This window comes from Callionymus lyra, chromosome 13 (genome assembly GCF_982586985.1).
Source record: "Callionymus lyra chromosome 13, fCalLyr1.hap1.1, whole genome shotgun sequence".
Lineage (NCBI taxonomy): Eukaryota > Metazoa > Chordata > Actinopteri > Syngnathiformes > Callionymidae > Callionymus > Callionymus lyra.
In genome coordinates, this window is record NC_141830.1 from 9,033,427 (window position 1) to 9,048,226 (window position 14,800).

A 14,800-nucleotide genomic window follows, 5' to 3' on the forward strand; every position below is an offset into this window, starting at 1 on the left:
GTGACAATTTGTCAGAGTATGCACAGTATGTCTAAAGAGTTCAAATCCCGAATGGCTGCTTGTACACAGAGTGAACCTGTTGTCTGTTATCTTGTGTCACGACCAGTCTAGGGTTCAGTGTTGTGGATGATATGATCCTAAATCATGTTTCACTTCCAAATGTTACCATTCAACCAAAGTGTTCGACAGTCCAGGTGACGCCATGAATGTTAGAATCTCGGAGGAATGAACAATTATTGTTGGTGTCATTTATGTAGTTTCTTTGTAAGAAAACTTAGAAAACTCCCTTAATGACTGTAGTGGCATGTAAGTAAGTAAGTAATTTTTATTTATAGAGCACTTTTCCAGACCAGGGTCACAAAGCGCTTAAACAATCAAAACTATACTCAATAAAATATATACTTTAAAGATCAAGATAACACTGAGAACAACACAGGAGTTCCAGAAAAATCAAGGAAAAGCCTGAACAAATAAGAATATCTTAATATGTTTCTTGAAGGAGTCAGTAGATCATCAAACACAGAGGGAGATGAAGATCGTTCCAAAGCTTAGGAGGAACAGACTGGAAGGATTTCTCTCCTCTGGTCCTGAACCGTGTTCAGGAACCATCAGTAGATTCTGATCCACAGACCTCAGAGCCCGAGCTGGGGTGTAAGTCTGGATCAGATCACTGATGGAAGGTCTGACCATGAATAGATCTGAAAGTAAGAACCAGAATTTTTAATTTGATCCTGAAAGAAACTGGCAGCCAGTGAAGAGTTTTAAGGATCGGAGAAATGTGAGTTCTTCTACTAGAGCGGGTTAGAATTCTCACTGCAGAGTTTTGTATTAACTGCAGGCGAGACAGATCCTTCTTGTTTAGACATGAATACAAACTGTTGAAATACTCTGTAAATGTTGTGACATCATTTTCCTGAGTTTAGAATTTTTTGTCAGTTGAAGGAAACAGTTTTTGGTCAGTTTTCTGCAGTGTTGAACAAGAGACATGTCTTTGTCCAATAGAACACCCAGGTTTCTCAGGCTCAGTTTGACAGACTGACCTAAGTCACCCGAGCACTGACTCAACCCTGGAACCTTATCATCAGGAGTTTCAATGGCTGTTTTCACTAAGACATTGTTTGATTTATAGCAAACAATTGACTTAACTGTTCAGCCTCCGGGGCTCATTCATTCCAGTATCATATTAAATGTTATTTTAAACATTAGAATACTCAGATGCTTATGAAAGACTAAGAATGGATGTATTAGGTGCCGCAGAAAGACTGCCTTGATTATTCAATAATTGTCGTCAAACGTATTGAAATAAAAAATATATGAAATCATCTATTGTTGTCATGCTTTGTTACTGCCTTCTACAAAAATGAGGAAAGATGTGAGGAGAGGAAATACAAACACATTTATTTCTTCTTTTTCTTTCCATCACCTTTGCCTTTCTTGCCTTTCTTTTTGTCCGCCTTGTTGCCCAAACCTCTGCGGGACATGCAGCCTCTCCACCAGGCCTGTATCTGAAATGGTCGCAGGTTTGAAATGTAAGAATAGAAATGGGTCATATTTGTTCTTCATGTATTCTGCGCCATATCTATCGATTGTTTAAAACAAATGTAGATTTCTACCATGTTAATTAATTATTTTCTCTGAACACACATGCTTCGACAATACAGTCGAACCAGAACATGTACTGCCATGTTCTTCCTGCTGTTTAAAAAAAAAGAAAGAACTCGAGTGTTTGTCTTCCATCCAGGAAGCTGCTGCCCGAGAAGCGTTCAATGACAGCTGGGAAAAAACATTGACTTTAGGAGAAGTTTAAAAAAAAGATATTAGTATTGTTAATTATGCTAGTAAACCAATACAAGCACATTATCATCATCAGTACTATATCAAAAAATTAATCGTTTAATATTTGTTAAATATGTACATGAGATTATGTGAGGTTATTAAGAATTATTAAGACAGACACGTACACAAAACAAATATATTATATATTTATATATTTCCACCTGTAAGGAAATGACAACTTTATTGTAATCAATCACCTAGATTTAACACACATTTCAAATAGTCACTTGATTAACTGATAATCTTACATGTTTAATTCATATTAAATAATCCTATTCTTGCATTGCATTCACTTAAACTAAACTCAGGTTCACAACTCAAAGGCCGAGGTCACAAAGCCTCACACACACAGAAAGATTAAACAATCCCAGATTCCAGGAAGTCTGGACACCTGTCTGAGAATTCACTCTGAAGGACACAAGTCGCTGGGAACAGATTCTTGAAAACAACAACTTTTGGTAAATTTCCACTACGATCACGTGCGACCGGCCATCTTAGAATCAAATGTTTACACTTACTGACCAATCCTACATTCACATTTGACTAGAGGCGTTAACCTGAATATTCTACTATAAAGATCCACCATTTTGTCTGATCTTTGCGTTCTGGCATTCGAAGACGTCTGCGATAGATCTCTCTGCTTGCTAGCGCCCGTGTTCACGTAAGTTTGTCTCTGACTTTTGCATAATTCACTAAACGAGCATTTTTCTTAAACTCATCCATGTGTCTGTCCTTCATTCCATCACCACGTACGAGGCTGGGGAGGGGTCGCTTCATCGGAACACAAAAACCCCTAACAACTTGGTGCACGTGACCCTTGGCGTGGACTGATGGTTCGAAGGCCTTTTTGATTCCGAGACGAACTCTGAGCTGATTGTTCTCCAGGCAACCAGGCGCGCCACTATACCTTACTTCAAAAATCAGGTGAGAAAGATTTTATCTTATTTTTTACATAGATTTTATTTTATTTTATTTTATTTATTTTATTTATATTGTAAGTTAGGAAAGATTAGATATTTTTTAGTTTTGGTTGCCTGGACGAATAAACGTAAGTCTCTGGTTCTGTCACAAATTTAGATTATATTTTTTAATAGTGCTTTCTTAAAGCTGATGCTCGTTTTTGGGGCATTGCATTGTCTGTTGCTGTTTGTTGTTGTTTTAAGTGTAGACGACATTATCGTGTCCCGGGAAGAAGAAGCATCGTTGAAAAAAGGAAAAAAACGTTGATTAGAATTTAAGTTGAATTGATAGGCAGAGGAGACGGTTACACGACCTGGTAACCCTTGGGAATTCTGAGTAGGGGTGGAATATAACCGGTTCCCTCTACGGGGCATCTGACGTTTTTCCAGATTCCTAAACTAGTTAGGATGCTTGGCCAATGGGTGATTATAGTAGACGTACTTTTTCAGTAAGCCAAGTAGCTATCATTAATTTGGGGATGTGTGGGATTTGAGGGGTCTCTCCCAATATCCTGGTCTGAAGACTCTGCCAGCCGGTGTGTAGGCCAGTTAGATCTCATTGTGTTTCTGTGTCGAGGGGCTCCACAGGTATTTGGCAGTATAGTTAGGGCTAGTTAATTTTTCCGAACAATCACGGTGATGGATAAAGTCTCATTGATGATTAGTTTAGAGTTAGTTCGACGGGGGTTGAAATAGAATGGATGAGTTGAGCGGTCTCCTATCCAGGGTGTTTTGAAACTGATTATGGATCGAGAGGCTCTCCAATCTGATTTCGACACTTTAGACACGACAGGCTGGTCAAGAGTCTCGTTCCACGTAGCATAGTGTGTCTCTCTGGCCTGTTTTGGTAAAATACTGTTGTCGTCGTATTGTCATGACATATTGTTCTGTTAAAATTGTCTGTGTCTGTATGTTTGTATCTTTTGAATATTTTTTTCTCGCTGCGGTACTTGTAAAAATTGGCATTCATATGTGTGAGATCTCTGACTTTCTGTGACTCAGCTGAGTCCGCATGTGTGTGTGTCTTTGGACACTATCTCTTGCTGATAAGAACTGCTGCTTGGCAGACTTGTCCTGTGAGCCGCTGCAATGCAATCAACCGCTGGATGATGACGAACGTGATGATGAAGACAAATGGCACGATCTGGTCGCAAACATGAACTTGACTCTTGTCTGCGTGACATTTTTGTGGTCCTGATGGTGAGGCTGCTGAACTAACAAACAAACAAGGTGTTCTCTATGCTCTCTCTGACACTTCTGTCCCTCATGTTGCTCCTGCTGTGGTTGCCCTGAGACACATGATTAAGAAATGCAAAGTTGTTCGTTATTTGACGAAAAAATTAGACAAAGCTAAACTGTTAGAGACATGATATCTTAAATTGTAACAGTAAACAGTTAATCCCAGAATAACATACTCTGATTACTCCACTCAGAGCTACGATAAAAGCAGCCATAAGGCAATAAAAAATAAATAAAAAAAACTTGTGTGGTCAACTGATGCAGAATTTTATTTTTAACTAATTAAAAGTGACTCTGTCTAGAGCTGCTCACTTGTCACCTCCAGAAACTAGACTATAGAGACTAGACAATAAAGAATATACTATAGAGACTAGACTATACTATACTAAACCACTCCATCTTGATGTGAGTGAAATGTATGATATTGTTCTTTTGGAATTAGACGAAAATGGTAAAAATAGAGACTAAAATACTGTAGGAGGAATGGTCAAAGAAAAAATAATAGATTAAGAGATACATTAAAAGAAACACTGAGAAAAATAAATATGGCATTCTTCTCTCTAGTTGCATAAACCAAACACCTATAGACCAAGAGGAAATCTCATTGAAGTGAATATTAATTAAAGAAAACTAGTTAAGATAAGCAAAATAGTAATCTAGAATAGATACTGTAATTCTGTTGTGGGTAAATAATCAAAGAGGTCTGACTGACACCTGATCAAATTAACTATTACATTCATAAAACATATTTGAACTCACACAACAATCTCAGACATTCACATGAATATTACAAATAACACAGTGATCTCAGAGACAAACAAACAAACACATGACTTAAATTTTAAATTGAATAAGATAAAAAAGTGTCTCTGCTACAACCTGCTCCCTGTGTGTGAGAGAATGAAAGAATTCTCTCAAACACCCGCCTCTGTTTCCCTCTTCACCATGAAGTCAAAACATACTGATAATTTGAACTCACTGCTAACTTCAAGGTTTATTCAAATAAAACACATGACAAACTTTAACAGACATCCACAGATCAAAGTTGTGAATACACAACTCATGACACAAACACAATATCCTCATCACCACCTGAATAGATTCATAACTGACCTTCTCATAACTTCTGATCTTATCCTGTCAGAGGTGGTGTTGAGAAGCCCTTCAGTGAGGGAGACATAAGAAGCCACTGTCCACTGCAGACTTAAATATATCAAAAGATCTCCTTTACTTCCTTTTACTTAAAGCTAAAAGAAGGAACATATTGGTATTATATATTTAAAAGGACAATCAAATGGGCTGGAAAATGTCCAAACATTGAGGAAGTTTCAAAGAACAGAAAACATATTGTTATGATTAAACATATTTCTCAGAATTAATCATTAATCAATTTAAGAAGATGTATTTTTTAAATAAATTAAAATAGAATACTTTTATCTACATCAATAGCAGCCAATAATACAATAGACAATATGAAAAGTGAAACTTGGAATTAAAAATTGAAATTGATTAATTGAAAAAGTTCAATAAGAAATGGAAATATGTTTCTAAAGCTGCTTCTAACATTCTAAGGCAACTATAAACATTAACAAAAAATATAAAGCAGGGAAAAGAAATTGACTCTGGAAAATGTAAGAATAAATTAATTAATTAATAAATGATGCCTTCAGGAAAGAAAATAGTAAATAATCTATTTAGAAACTACAGAATCATATCAATCTTTAAATTAACTTTGTTCAGGGTAAATCTACCTTTAATCTAAGTTGATCAAAAAATAAGAACTAGAGCAAGAGATTGATGGAAAATAAACAAGTTGAGTTCTAAATTAAAATATGGACTAGCAAGTGTAATTTATTGAAGGAATTGAATTACATAAGCATTGAAAATTACTAGTCTTCATCCACAACATGATGACAAAATGAACCTGAATAAACCTAAAATAAATACCAATTTGAAATACTAGAGTTTAACAGTTCTTTGGGGAACTTTAAAATAAAGATAATAAATTGGTTGTAACGATAAGACACTTAAAATTAAATTAAATTGAATTGGTTAATAATGGAAAATAAGGTTACAAATTTTAGTGGAGTTCTATATCTAACAAAGGAGAAGAAAAGAAAAGAAAAGAATGAATCATTATAATTATAATCGGAAAAAATATTTTATAGAGTAGATTTTTACTTTTTTTATTTTAAATTTTTAAATTTTAAATTTTTAAATTATTCATAAATTAAGTCTTAGTTAGTCTTTTATTAATTGGTTAAACTTAGGTCCGTAAATCCAACAATAGAAATGCTAATATAGAAAAAACAAAATTGAATAAATAAACGGATGCAGAAATGGTCACTTTTGACAGTCACTTTTTTATATTTGATATTATCCATTTACTTTAGCAATAGACTTTCAAACCAAATCTAAGAGGAATAATAAAGATTAAACAAAGCTTAGAATTTTTTTTTAGCTAATAATGTCATATATTTTAATTTAATTAAATGAATAATTAATTAATCTAATTTAAGAGAGTTAATACAAAGAGTATTATGATTAATTAAATGATTTGACAATAGATTTGGATATCAAGTTATTCAAGAAAACATTTTTTAAATACAAATAAATTAGGTTGTTCTATTTGTCCCTCAGGGGGAGGACTTAGATAGATACTTAGCTGGATAATAGGTTTGTTACGTGATGGTGATTCTTGTTGCACGGTTCTGTCGATCAACACTGCTGAAGGGAGCTCTGTCCAGATTGCATTCAATTAGTTTAAATTTTTGGTGTAGAAAACAGCTCGAGAATAAGGTACGACTGTGTTTTACTATCTCTCTGACTTGGGTAGTAAATAGGAAGGGGTTAATTTTGTCTGCATGAAGTAGTATGAGTCAATTCTAAATAAAAAGCATGATTTAAAGATGTATTGTTTCTCATTTGTCCAAAGAATGCGATGCTGTTCATGTCTTTCCTATGTTGCAGGACGAGCTCAATGATGCACTGTTGACAGAGGAGTACGTCATCAACACCTCACACGAAGAGCCCACATCCAAGTCGCCGAAAACGGGGCTGCTGCTTTCTTTTTACCTCGTTAAAGAGGTTTTTCAAAGCAGTGGATACTGGCTCCATATCAATATATATTTGAACAAAATCTCTACTTCAAAATAGACTTATTAGATTTGAGTTAGTTATTGTGAATATGTTTTTTGATGATTTGGCATTCTATTACTTCAGTTTTAATTCATAGCATAATTTGGAATTATTATTATTATTAATTTTTTTTTTTGGATTTTTTCTTTTTTTTGTGATTTGAGAGAAATGCTCATAATGTATAATTGTTAAATGAATCTGTGTTTCCTCTGTTGCTTTCTCACCATATGTAATCTTTGTGTGGCACTATACGGATGATAGTTTAGCATGTTTAGTTTATAATCAGATTCGCGATCATTATTTTGAAAACAGACTTGTCTTTGTTTTATTGCATCATTAGTTCATGATGTAATCAGGGAGAGTGTAAGGAAATGACAACTTTACTGTAATCAATCACCTAGATTTAACACACATTTCAAATAGTCACTTGATTAACTGATAATCTTACATATTTAATTCATATTAAATAATCCTATTCTTGCATTGCATTCACTTAAACTAAACTCAGGTTCACAACTCAAAGGCCGAGGTCACAAAGCCTCACACACACAGAAAGATTAAACAATCCCAGATTCCAGGAAGTCTTGAGAGAAATGCTGGTGTTGAAATAATGATCTGTTGTAATTTACAAGTTTATTCTTTTGTTTTATTGCAAAATAATTAACTTGTTGAAATAATTTAAGTACTGACTTATGACGTTCTATTTGCTTAAAAAGCTGTTTGTGCACAATGTATTTTATTATAAAAAATAAACTAAAGATAATATTATTGTTTTAGTGCAGTGTATTGATGTCAGTGTTAATCAAGCACAATACATAGTAATATTCTTCCATACTGCTCGTTACCAACATTTTAATTTTTTTTTTTTTTTTTTTTTTTAATAAATCCTCCAATGCTCCTGAACACATCATCAGTAGTGTTTCTTAATGTCTTTAAGTAAAGACTAGTTTAGAATAGTTTCCCTTTATCCTCATTTCAATGAAATAGTTGTTGTCTTGAATGATGCAGAATGAATAACTATTGCAACTAAAACACGTGAAATACAAATACATTTTTCTTAAAGCCTCCACATGAATAACTTTTTGTTTTATTATTTGTTGTTATTTAAGCATAGATTATATTTCAAATATCACGTTTGCAAGAAAGGTTTGCAAAATATCTCGGAATGTTAACAAAAATAGATGTCGATAAATATCTAATTGTGGAAGAAATGAGGTGTAAGAAATAACGAAACAACGCCATCTACTGGAATATTTTTAAAGTGTACAAATTAGGACAACAACATACAGACTATGTTTGCCAAGTAGCAAACATTTCTTTCTTTGTTATTTAAATAAAAAAGTTACTTCAATATAAAATCAATTTTCAAACTAAAAAAAGTTTCCATCAAAAAAGAAATGTTATCAATAAAAAACGGTTACTTTAATATTTCCTTGAATTGAAGTTACCTTTTATGTCTCAGGGCATCTCATTGTCATCAAAAATGTAGAGTATTTTTTTTAATCAAAGTGAAAAAAGTTTTGCAGTCTTTTTTTTTTTTTAAATGTAAGTAACTTTTTTGATTGAAGTAACGAAATGTTCGCGGCTACTACATGTGGAGTCACCAGGGGAAAAAAGAGTAGTACTACTTAAATGTACATACTTTGCTTTGAAACCTACTTCATATTTTGTTTTATCAACTCAACCAAATGTTTGATGGTCATTTTGACAATGTGTTTGACTGAACCTAAATATAACAACAAGATAAAAGACCATCAATGTTAGTGGTGTATAAATAACAAAACAAACAGACTTCTTTTAAAAAAAAAAAGGACAATTTTGGATCTTTTAAGCATTGAAACATTACCTCACATTCTAGATTACAAAACGTGTTACAAAGCAGACAAGAAAACGTTTCGGTGGATCGAAGGAGATACTTTAATTAATATTCATTTGGAGTGCATTACTGCTTACGTACTCCACTTGAATGCAGCGTAATGCAATGGTTTGTTGTGACTACTTTCACGCATGTGGAATTAAACGACCAGAATATAGTCAATTTAACCAACTATAGATATTAAAGGATGCGGCCTTTCATACCGTTATTGTGATGCAATATTCAGGCCGTGTGTAGATGTATATTTACAAAATGTCGAAATACACACTTGTTGACATGTGCTAAGTTGATAAAAGAAAAAGAGGCACATTTAAAAAGAAAAGTGAATTTGGAACATGTATTTTTGAATTAATGGAATAAGTCTATCACACTCTATGTTTCAAATATATACTCCAATATTTAATGTAGAAATTTATTGAAACACCCGCAGACCACAGTGCGCATGCGTGTGGGAGCCAGTGCGCATGTGTGCAACTTTACTTCCAAAGCGTCGAGTACGTACGTGCTTCAGAGTTCAGTCCATGATCAAAGGCACCGAAATTGAAAAACCATCGTCGACATGGTAAGATCTTGTTTGAATTACTTTTTTATTTTTTTAATTTTTTTTTGTAAACACTCCTGCAATGTTGTTATTACAACTATAGTCGCAGAACAAGTCAACAAGTACAATCCACAAGTCGGAACTTTTTCTTTTTTTTTAACACGAAGCCTCGTCAACAAATTGAAAGTTTTACTTTTGTATAATATTAAAAAACTACAACATTTCTTCAATAGCGTCCATAAAACCTGACCCATTTATTGTAAATGGTCACGTGACATTGCGCGTAGAGGGCGTGACGTAGTTCGGACAGCAGCAGGGATTCACCTAAGGGGAGGACACATGAACTGAGTATTGAAGCCCTAACCTTCAACAATTGTATACGTTTCTCTGTTGTTTCATACAAAGGTTCTAGACCTGCACTGCTCCAGTTCCCTTCCTGAAGATGTGAGGCACAGGATGACCTTTATTGACATTGAAATACTAAACCAAAAACCTAAGCAATATATTAAAATAATGGTCCAACATTACAGTATCGCTCTATAACTGTATTGATTGAAATGTTTTGTTTTTAAACCAAGGCTATTCATGGTTGAGTATAAAATAGAATGTTTATTTTACTTTCTTTTTTACTATTAACATGCAACTATTCACGGGTTGGTAACAGTTTCTGGCCGCTAGATAGCAGCAGTCATTCCCTCCTCCGCAGCCAAAATAAAATTAAAATCCCCTGTGGCGACTGAGGACGAGAGGATACAGTCGACTCCAGCAGTTTTTAAAGCTGATGGCCAATTTTTGGTTTTAAAAAAAAATGAAAGCAGTTACGACTTCGTCAAGAGTCATGTTCAAGTTCAAGTTCTTTTTATTGTCAAATATGCATGTATTAAGACATACTAATATAGATTATAAACAAAAATCAAAGTTAATGCACAGGTAGTGCAAGTGTGGACCGTCTCATCGCTGTTGTTGATGAGACCCAACACGCTTGTGTCGTCCGCAAACTTGATGAACCGGTTGGAGCTGGATGATGGGGTGCAGTCATGGGTCAGCAGAGTGAAGAGGAGGGGGCTCAGCACACATCTGGTCACATCAGACATGAGTCAAATACAGACAAATACATCCTTGTTACTACAGTATCAATACATATCGGAAAGTCGCCTCTGTGTGGTGCTTCTTGACAATCGTACCCCTGAAGTATTACTCTGCTTCAAGAAAATCTGGCCCTGGTGAATCACATTTGAAAAAGTACCTGAAGACTATCAACAACTTTATTCCAGGTGGAGACTTGTGGATCAGCCCAGGTGAAGAGAGTCCTGCAGAGGATGAAGGTCATGGCAAATCACTGTCTTGATATGGTTGGTGCGGTTTTCTGCCGACCATCGACCGGCGAGCAGTGTGAAGATGTCACACACATCCAAGGTAGATTAAAACAAACCTGTTTATCGGATAGAAATGTTTTTTACCATTTTCATGCTTCTCTTTTAAAAAAAAAATTAACAAAAAAAAACAGCTAAACAACCACAGATTATCCAAGTGAACATCATCAACATCAGAGACTCCACCCTCAACAACTGCAGCTTCCAGAACCAGAAGTGTTCTTGTACCGGATCAGAACTTCTCCAAATGCAATGTGAGAGCGGAGGTGAGTCGTGTAGATCGTTGAATGAATGACAGATTTTCATTCAACCATTCTCATCTTGAAATCTGTTATAGAGTTGTTGAAAGTGTTTTTTTGTAGTTTATGTATTGCTGTTTCAATTTGAACGATAATAATCTTCTTCATTCCACTCATAGGTGAAAGTAGAAGCTATCACATCGAAAACTCAGAGTTAAACTACGCCATGTTTGGGGATCACAACGTCATGACGGTGGATCTCGACTCAAACGTCGAAAAACAAGACTGAATGTGCAGATGTGAAGTATTCCTATGGAAACAGATGATGTTGTTTAATGCAGATGTGAAGTATTCCTATGGTAACAGATGATGTTGTTTAATGCAGATGTGAAGTATTCCTATGGAAACAGATGATGTTGTTTGATACAGATGTGAAGTATCCCTATGGAAACAGATGATGTTGTTTGATACAGATCTGAAGTATTCCTATGGAAACAGATGATTTTGTTTGATACAGATGTGAAGTATTCCTATGGAAACACCTGCTATTTCTAATACAGTGTGAAGTATTCCTATGGAAACAGATGCTATTGTTTGATACAGATGTGAAGTATTCCTATGGAAACAGCTGCTATTTCTAATACAGTGTGAAGTATTCCTATGGAAACAGATGCTATTGTTTAATACAGATGTGAAGTATTCCTATGGAAATGGATGCTATTGTTTATAAAGATGGGAAGTATTGCTATGGAAACGGATGCTATTTTTTAATGCAGATGTAAAGTATTCTTACATCATTACTATAATCATTACATCAGTTAATAAACCTCAAGTACGTGCAGGAATTGTGAGTGTGAACGGTTTATTCGTATATTAAATATGTGTGGATTAATAATCCCTAATTCTCCAAAATGGCTGCTTGTACACAGAGTGAACCTGTTGTCTGTTATCTTGTGTCACGACCAGTCTAGGGTTCAGTGTTGTGGATGATATTTAACCTTAATCATGTTTCACTTCCAAATGTTACCATTCAACCAAAGAGTTCGAAAGTCCAGGTGACGCCATGAATGTTAGAATCTGAACAATTATTATTGGTGTCATTTATGTAGTTTCTTTGTAAGAAAACTTAGAAAACTCTCTTAATGACTGTAGTGGCATGTAAGTAAGTAAGTAATTTTTATTTATAGCGATTTTCCAGACCAGGTTCACAAAGCGCTTAAACAATCAAAGCAATACTCAATAAAATATATACGTAAAAGATCAAGATAGCACTGAGACCAACACAGGAGTTCCAGAAAATCAAGGAAAAGCCTGAACAAATAAAAATGTCTTAAGATCTTTCTTGAAGGAGTCAGTAGATCATCAAACACAGAGGGAGATGAAGATAATTCAAAAGCTTAGAAGCAACAGACTGTAAGGATTTCTCTACTTTGGTCCTGAACCGTGTGCGTGGAACCATTAGTAGATTTTGATTCACAGACCTAAGAGCCCGAACTGGGGTGTAAGGCTGGATCAGATCACTGATGTAAGGTCTGACGGGTCAGAATTCTCACTGAGTTTTGTATTAACTTCAGGCGAGACAGCTCTTTCTTGTTTAGACATGAATACAAACTGTTGAAATAGTCTGTAAATGTTGTGACATCATTTTCCTAAATTTAGAGATCCTTCTCAGTTGAAGGAAACAGTTTCTGGTCAGTTTTCTGCAGTGAAGAACTAGAGACATGTCTTTGTCAAATACAACACCCAGGTTTCTCAGGCTCAGTTTGACAGATGGACCTAAGTCACCCAAGTACTGACTCAACCCTGGAAACTTATCATCAGGAGTTTCATTTTTGTCCACATTTAGCAGCAAAGTGTTTTCACTCAGCCATTGTTTGATTTCTAGCAAACAATTGACTAAGCTGTTCAGCCTCATAGTATCATATTCCAGTATTATATTAAATGTTATTTTAAACATTAGAATACTCACAAGCAGATGCTTATGAAAGACTAAGAATGGATGTATTAGGTGCCGCAGAATGACTGCCTTGATGATTCAATAATTGTCGTCAAACGTATTGAAATAAAAAATATATGAAATCATCTTTTGTTGGCATGCTTTGTTACTGCCTTCTACAAAAATGAGGAAAGATGTGAGGAGAGGAAATACAAACACATTTATTTCTTCTTTTTCTTTCCATCACCCTTGCCTTTCTTGCCTTTCTTTTTGTCCGCCTTGTTGCCCAAACCTCTGCGGGACATGCAGCCTCTCCACCAGGCCTGGATCTGAAATGGTCGCAGGTTTGAAACGAAAGAATAGAAATGGGTCATTTATACTCCGAACTATCCGATGATGCTCCCATGAAGGATGGGTCATGTATAAAACGCATCCATAAAAAAGTTTATGATGCTTCTCATCACTTGCTGGGGTAGCTATAAATATTTATAAATATACTTAATATAAATAATGGTGTTGAAATAATGATCTGTTATAATTTCCCGTATTTCTTTTTTTGTTTTCTTGCAAAATAATGAATTTACGTTTTTTGAAATAAACAAAAGTACTGACTTATGATGTTCTATTTGCTTAAAAAGCTGTTTGTGCACAATGTATTTTATTATTTAAAAAAAAACAACCGTAATAGTTGACAAAGATCTGACTTTATTTTCATGTTCAGCAGGTTTTGAAGTATAAGTGAACAAAGTTTCATGTTTTTTTACTGTAGAAAAATGGATTACAGTCAGTCCGCCCCTGCCGTGTGAAAAAAAGGTACCGCGACCATCGTCGTCGACATGGTAAGATCATATTTGAATTATTTTTTGTTTTTAAACACACCTGCAGTGTTGTTGTTACAACTGTAGTCGCGCATGCGTGGTCAACAAGTACTATCCACGCGGACTTTCTCCCTTTTTTTCAGCAGCAGCAGGGATTCCCAGTGTTACCGTTCCAGCCTTCTGGCGTCGACGGTGGTAACTTGATGTCCGTATAGTTAAGATGAAGATTGTCATGGAGAGTCTTCAGAGGAACGACAACTTTTCTGGCTCCAATGGTTTTTATTTCTAATAGTATTTTAATTAAACCCTTAATATCACTCCAGGACATAATACACGTTATAAACAGGACATGTGACATCACACTTGCAAACATCCCAACCCCTAGGGTCCGTCAGTGGGCTATTCTAAGCGGGAGAAAACCATGAGAATGATCTACATCTAGTAATAATAATAATAATAATCTCTATTTATATAGCGCCTTTCTAGACCAGGGTCACAAAGCGCTTTGACAGCCATTCACACATACTGATGGGAGTAGGCTGCACACCCGCGCCAAGTCTGCCATCAGGAGCAATCAGGGTGAAGTGTCTTGCTCAGGGACACAACGACACAAGCTTGTCTGGAGCTGGGATTGAACCTGCAACCTTTTGGACTGCAGGCAACCACTCTACCATCTATGACTAAACCCTTACCATCCACATGTAAATGCAACAAAGTGTCCATAACAAATATGTGCATTACTCCGGAAATAGGTAACAGTTGCTCAATTTCACTTTTTAACATTCCCGTCAATATAAGGCACAAGGTATTTAGATTTGGGTATCAAAATAGTCGTATCCAACGTG

General features: G+C 35.2%; 1 protein-coding gene across 1 annotated transcript; it reads left to right on the forward strand.

Annotated features, from left to right (window-relative positions):
- Window positions 1-9,517: 9,517 nt before the first annotated feature.
- LOC148067265 (uncharacterized) lies at window positions 9,518-13,285 on the forward strand. Its single transcript, XM_087805134.1, has 4 exons — window positions 9,518-9,610; window positions 10,864-11,005; window positions 11,097-11,228; window positions 11,381-13,285. Exons 1-4 carry the CDS (start codon window positions 9,608-9,610, stop codon window positions 11,488-11,490), a joined length of 387 nt encoding a protein of 128 aa, XP_087661260.1. The 5' UTR covers window positions 9,518-9,607; the 3' UTR covers window positions 11,491-13,285.
- Window positions 13,286-14,800: the final 1,515 nt, after the last annotated feature.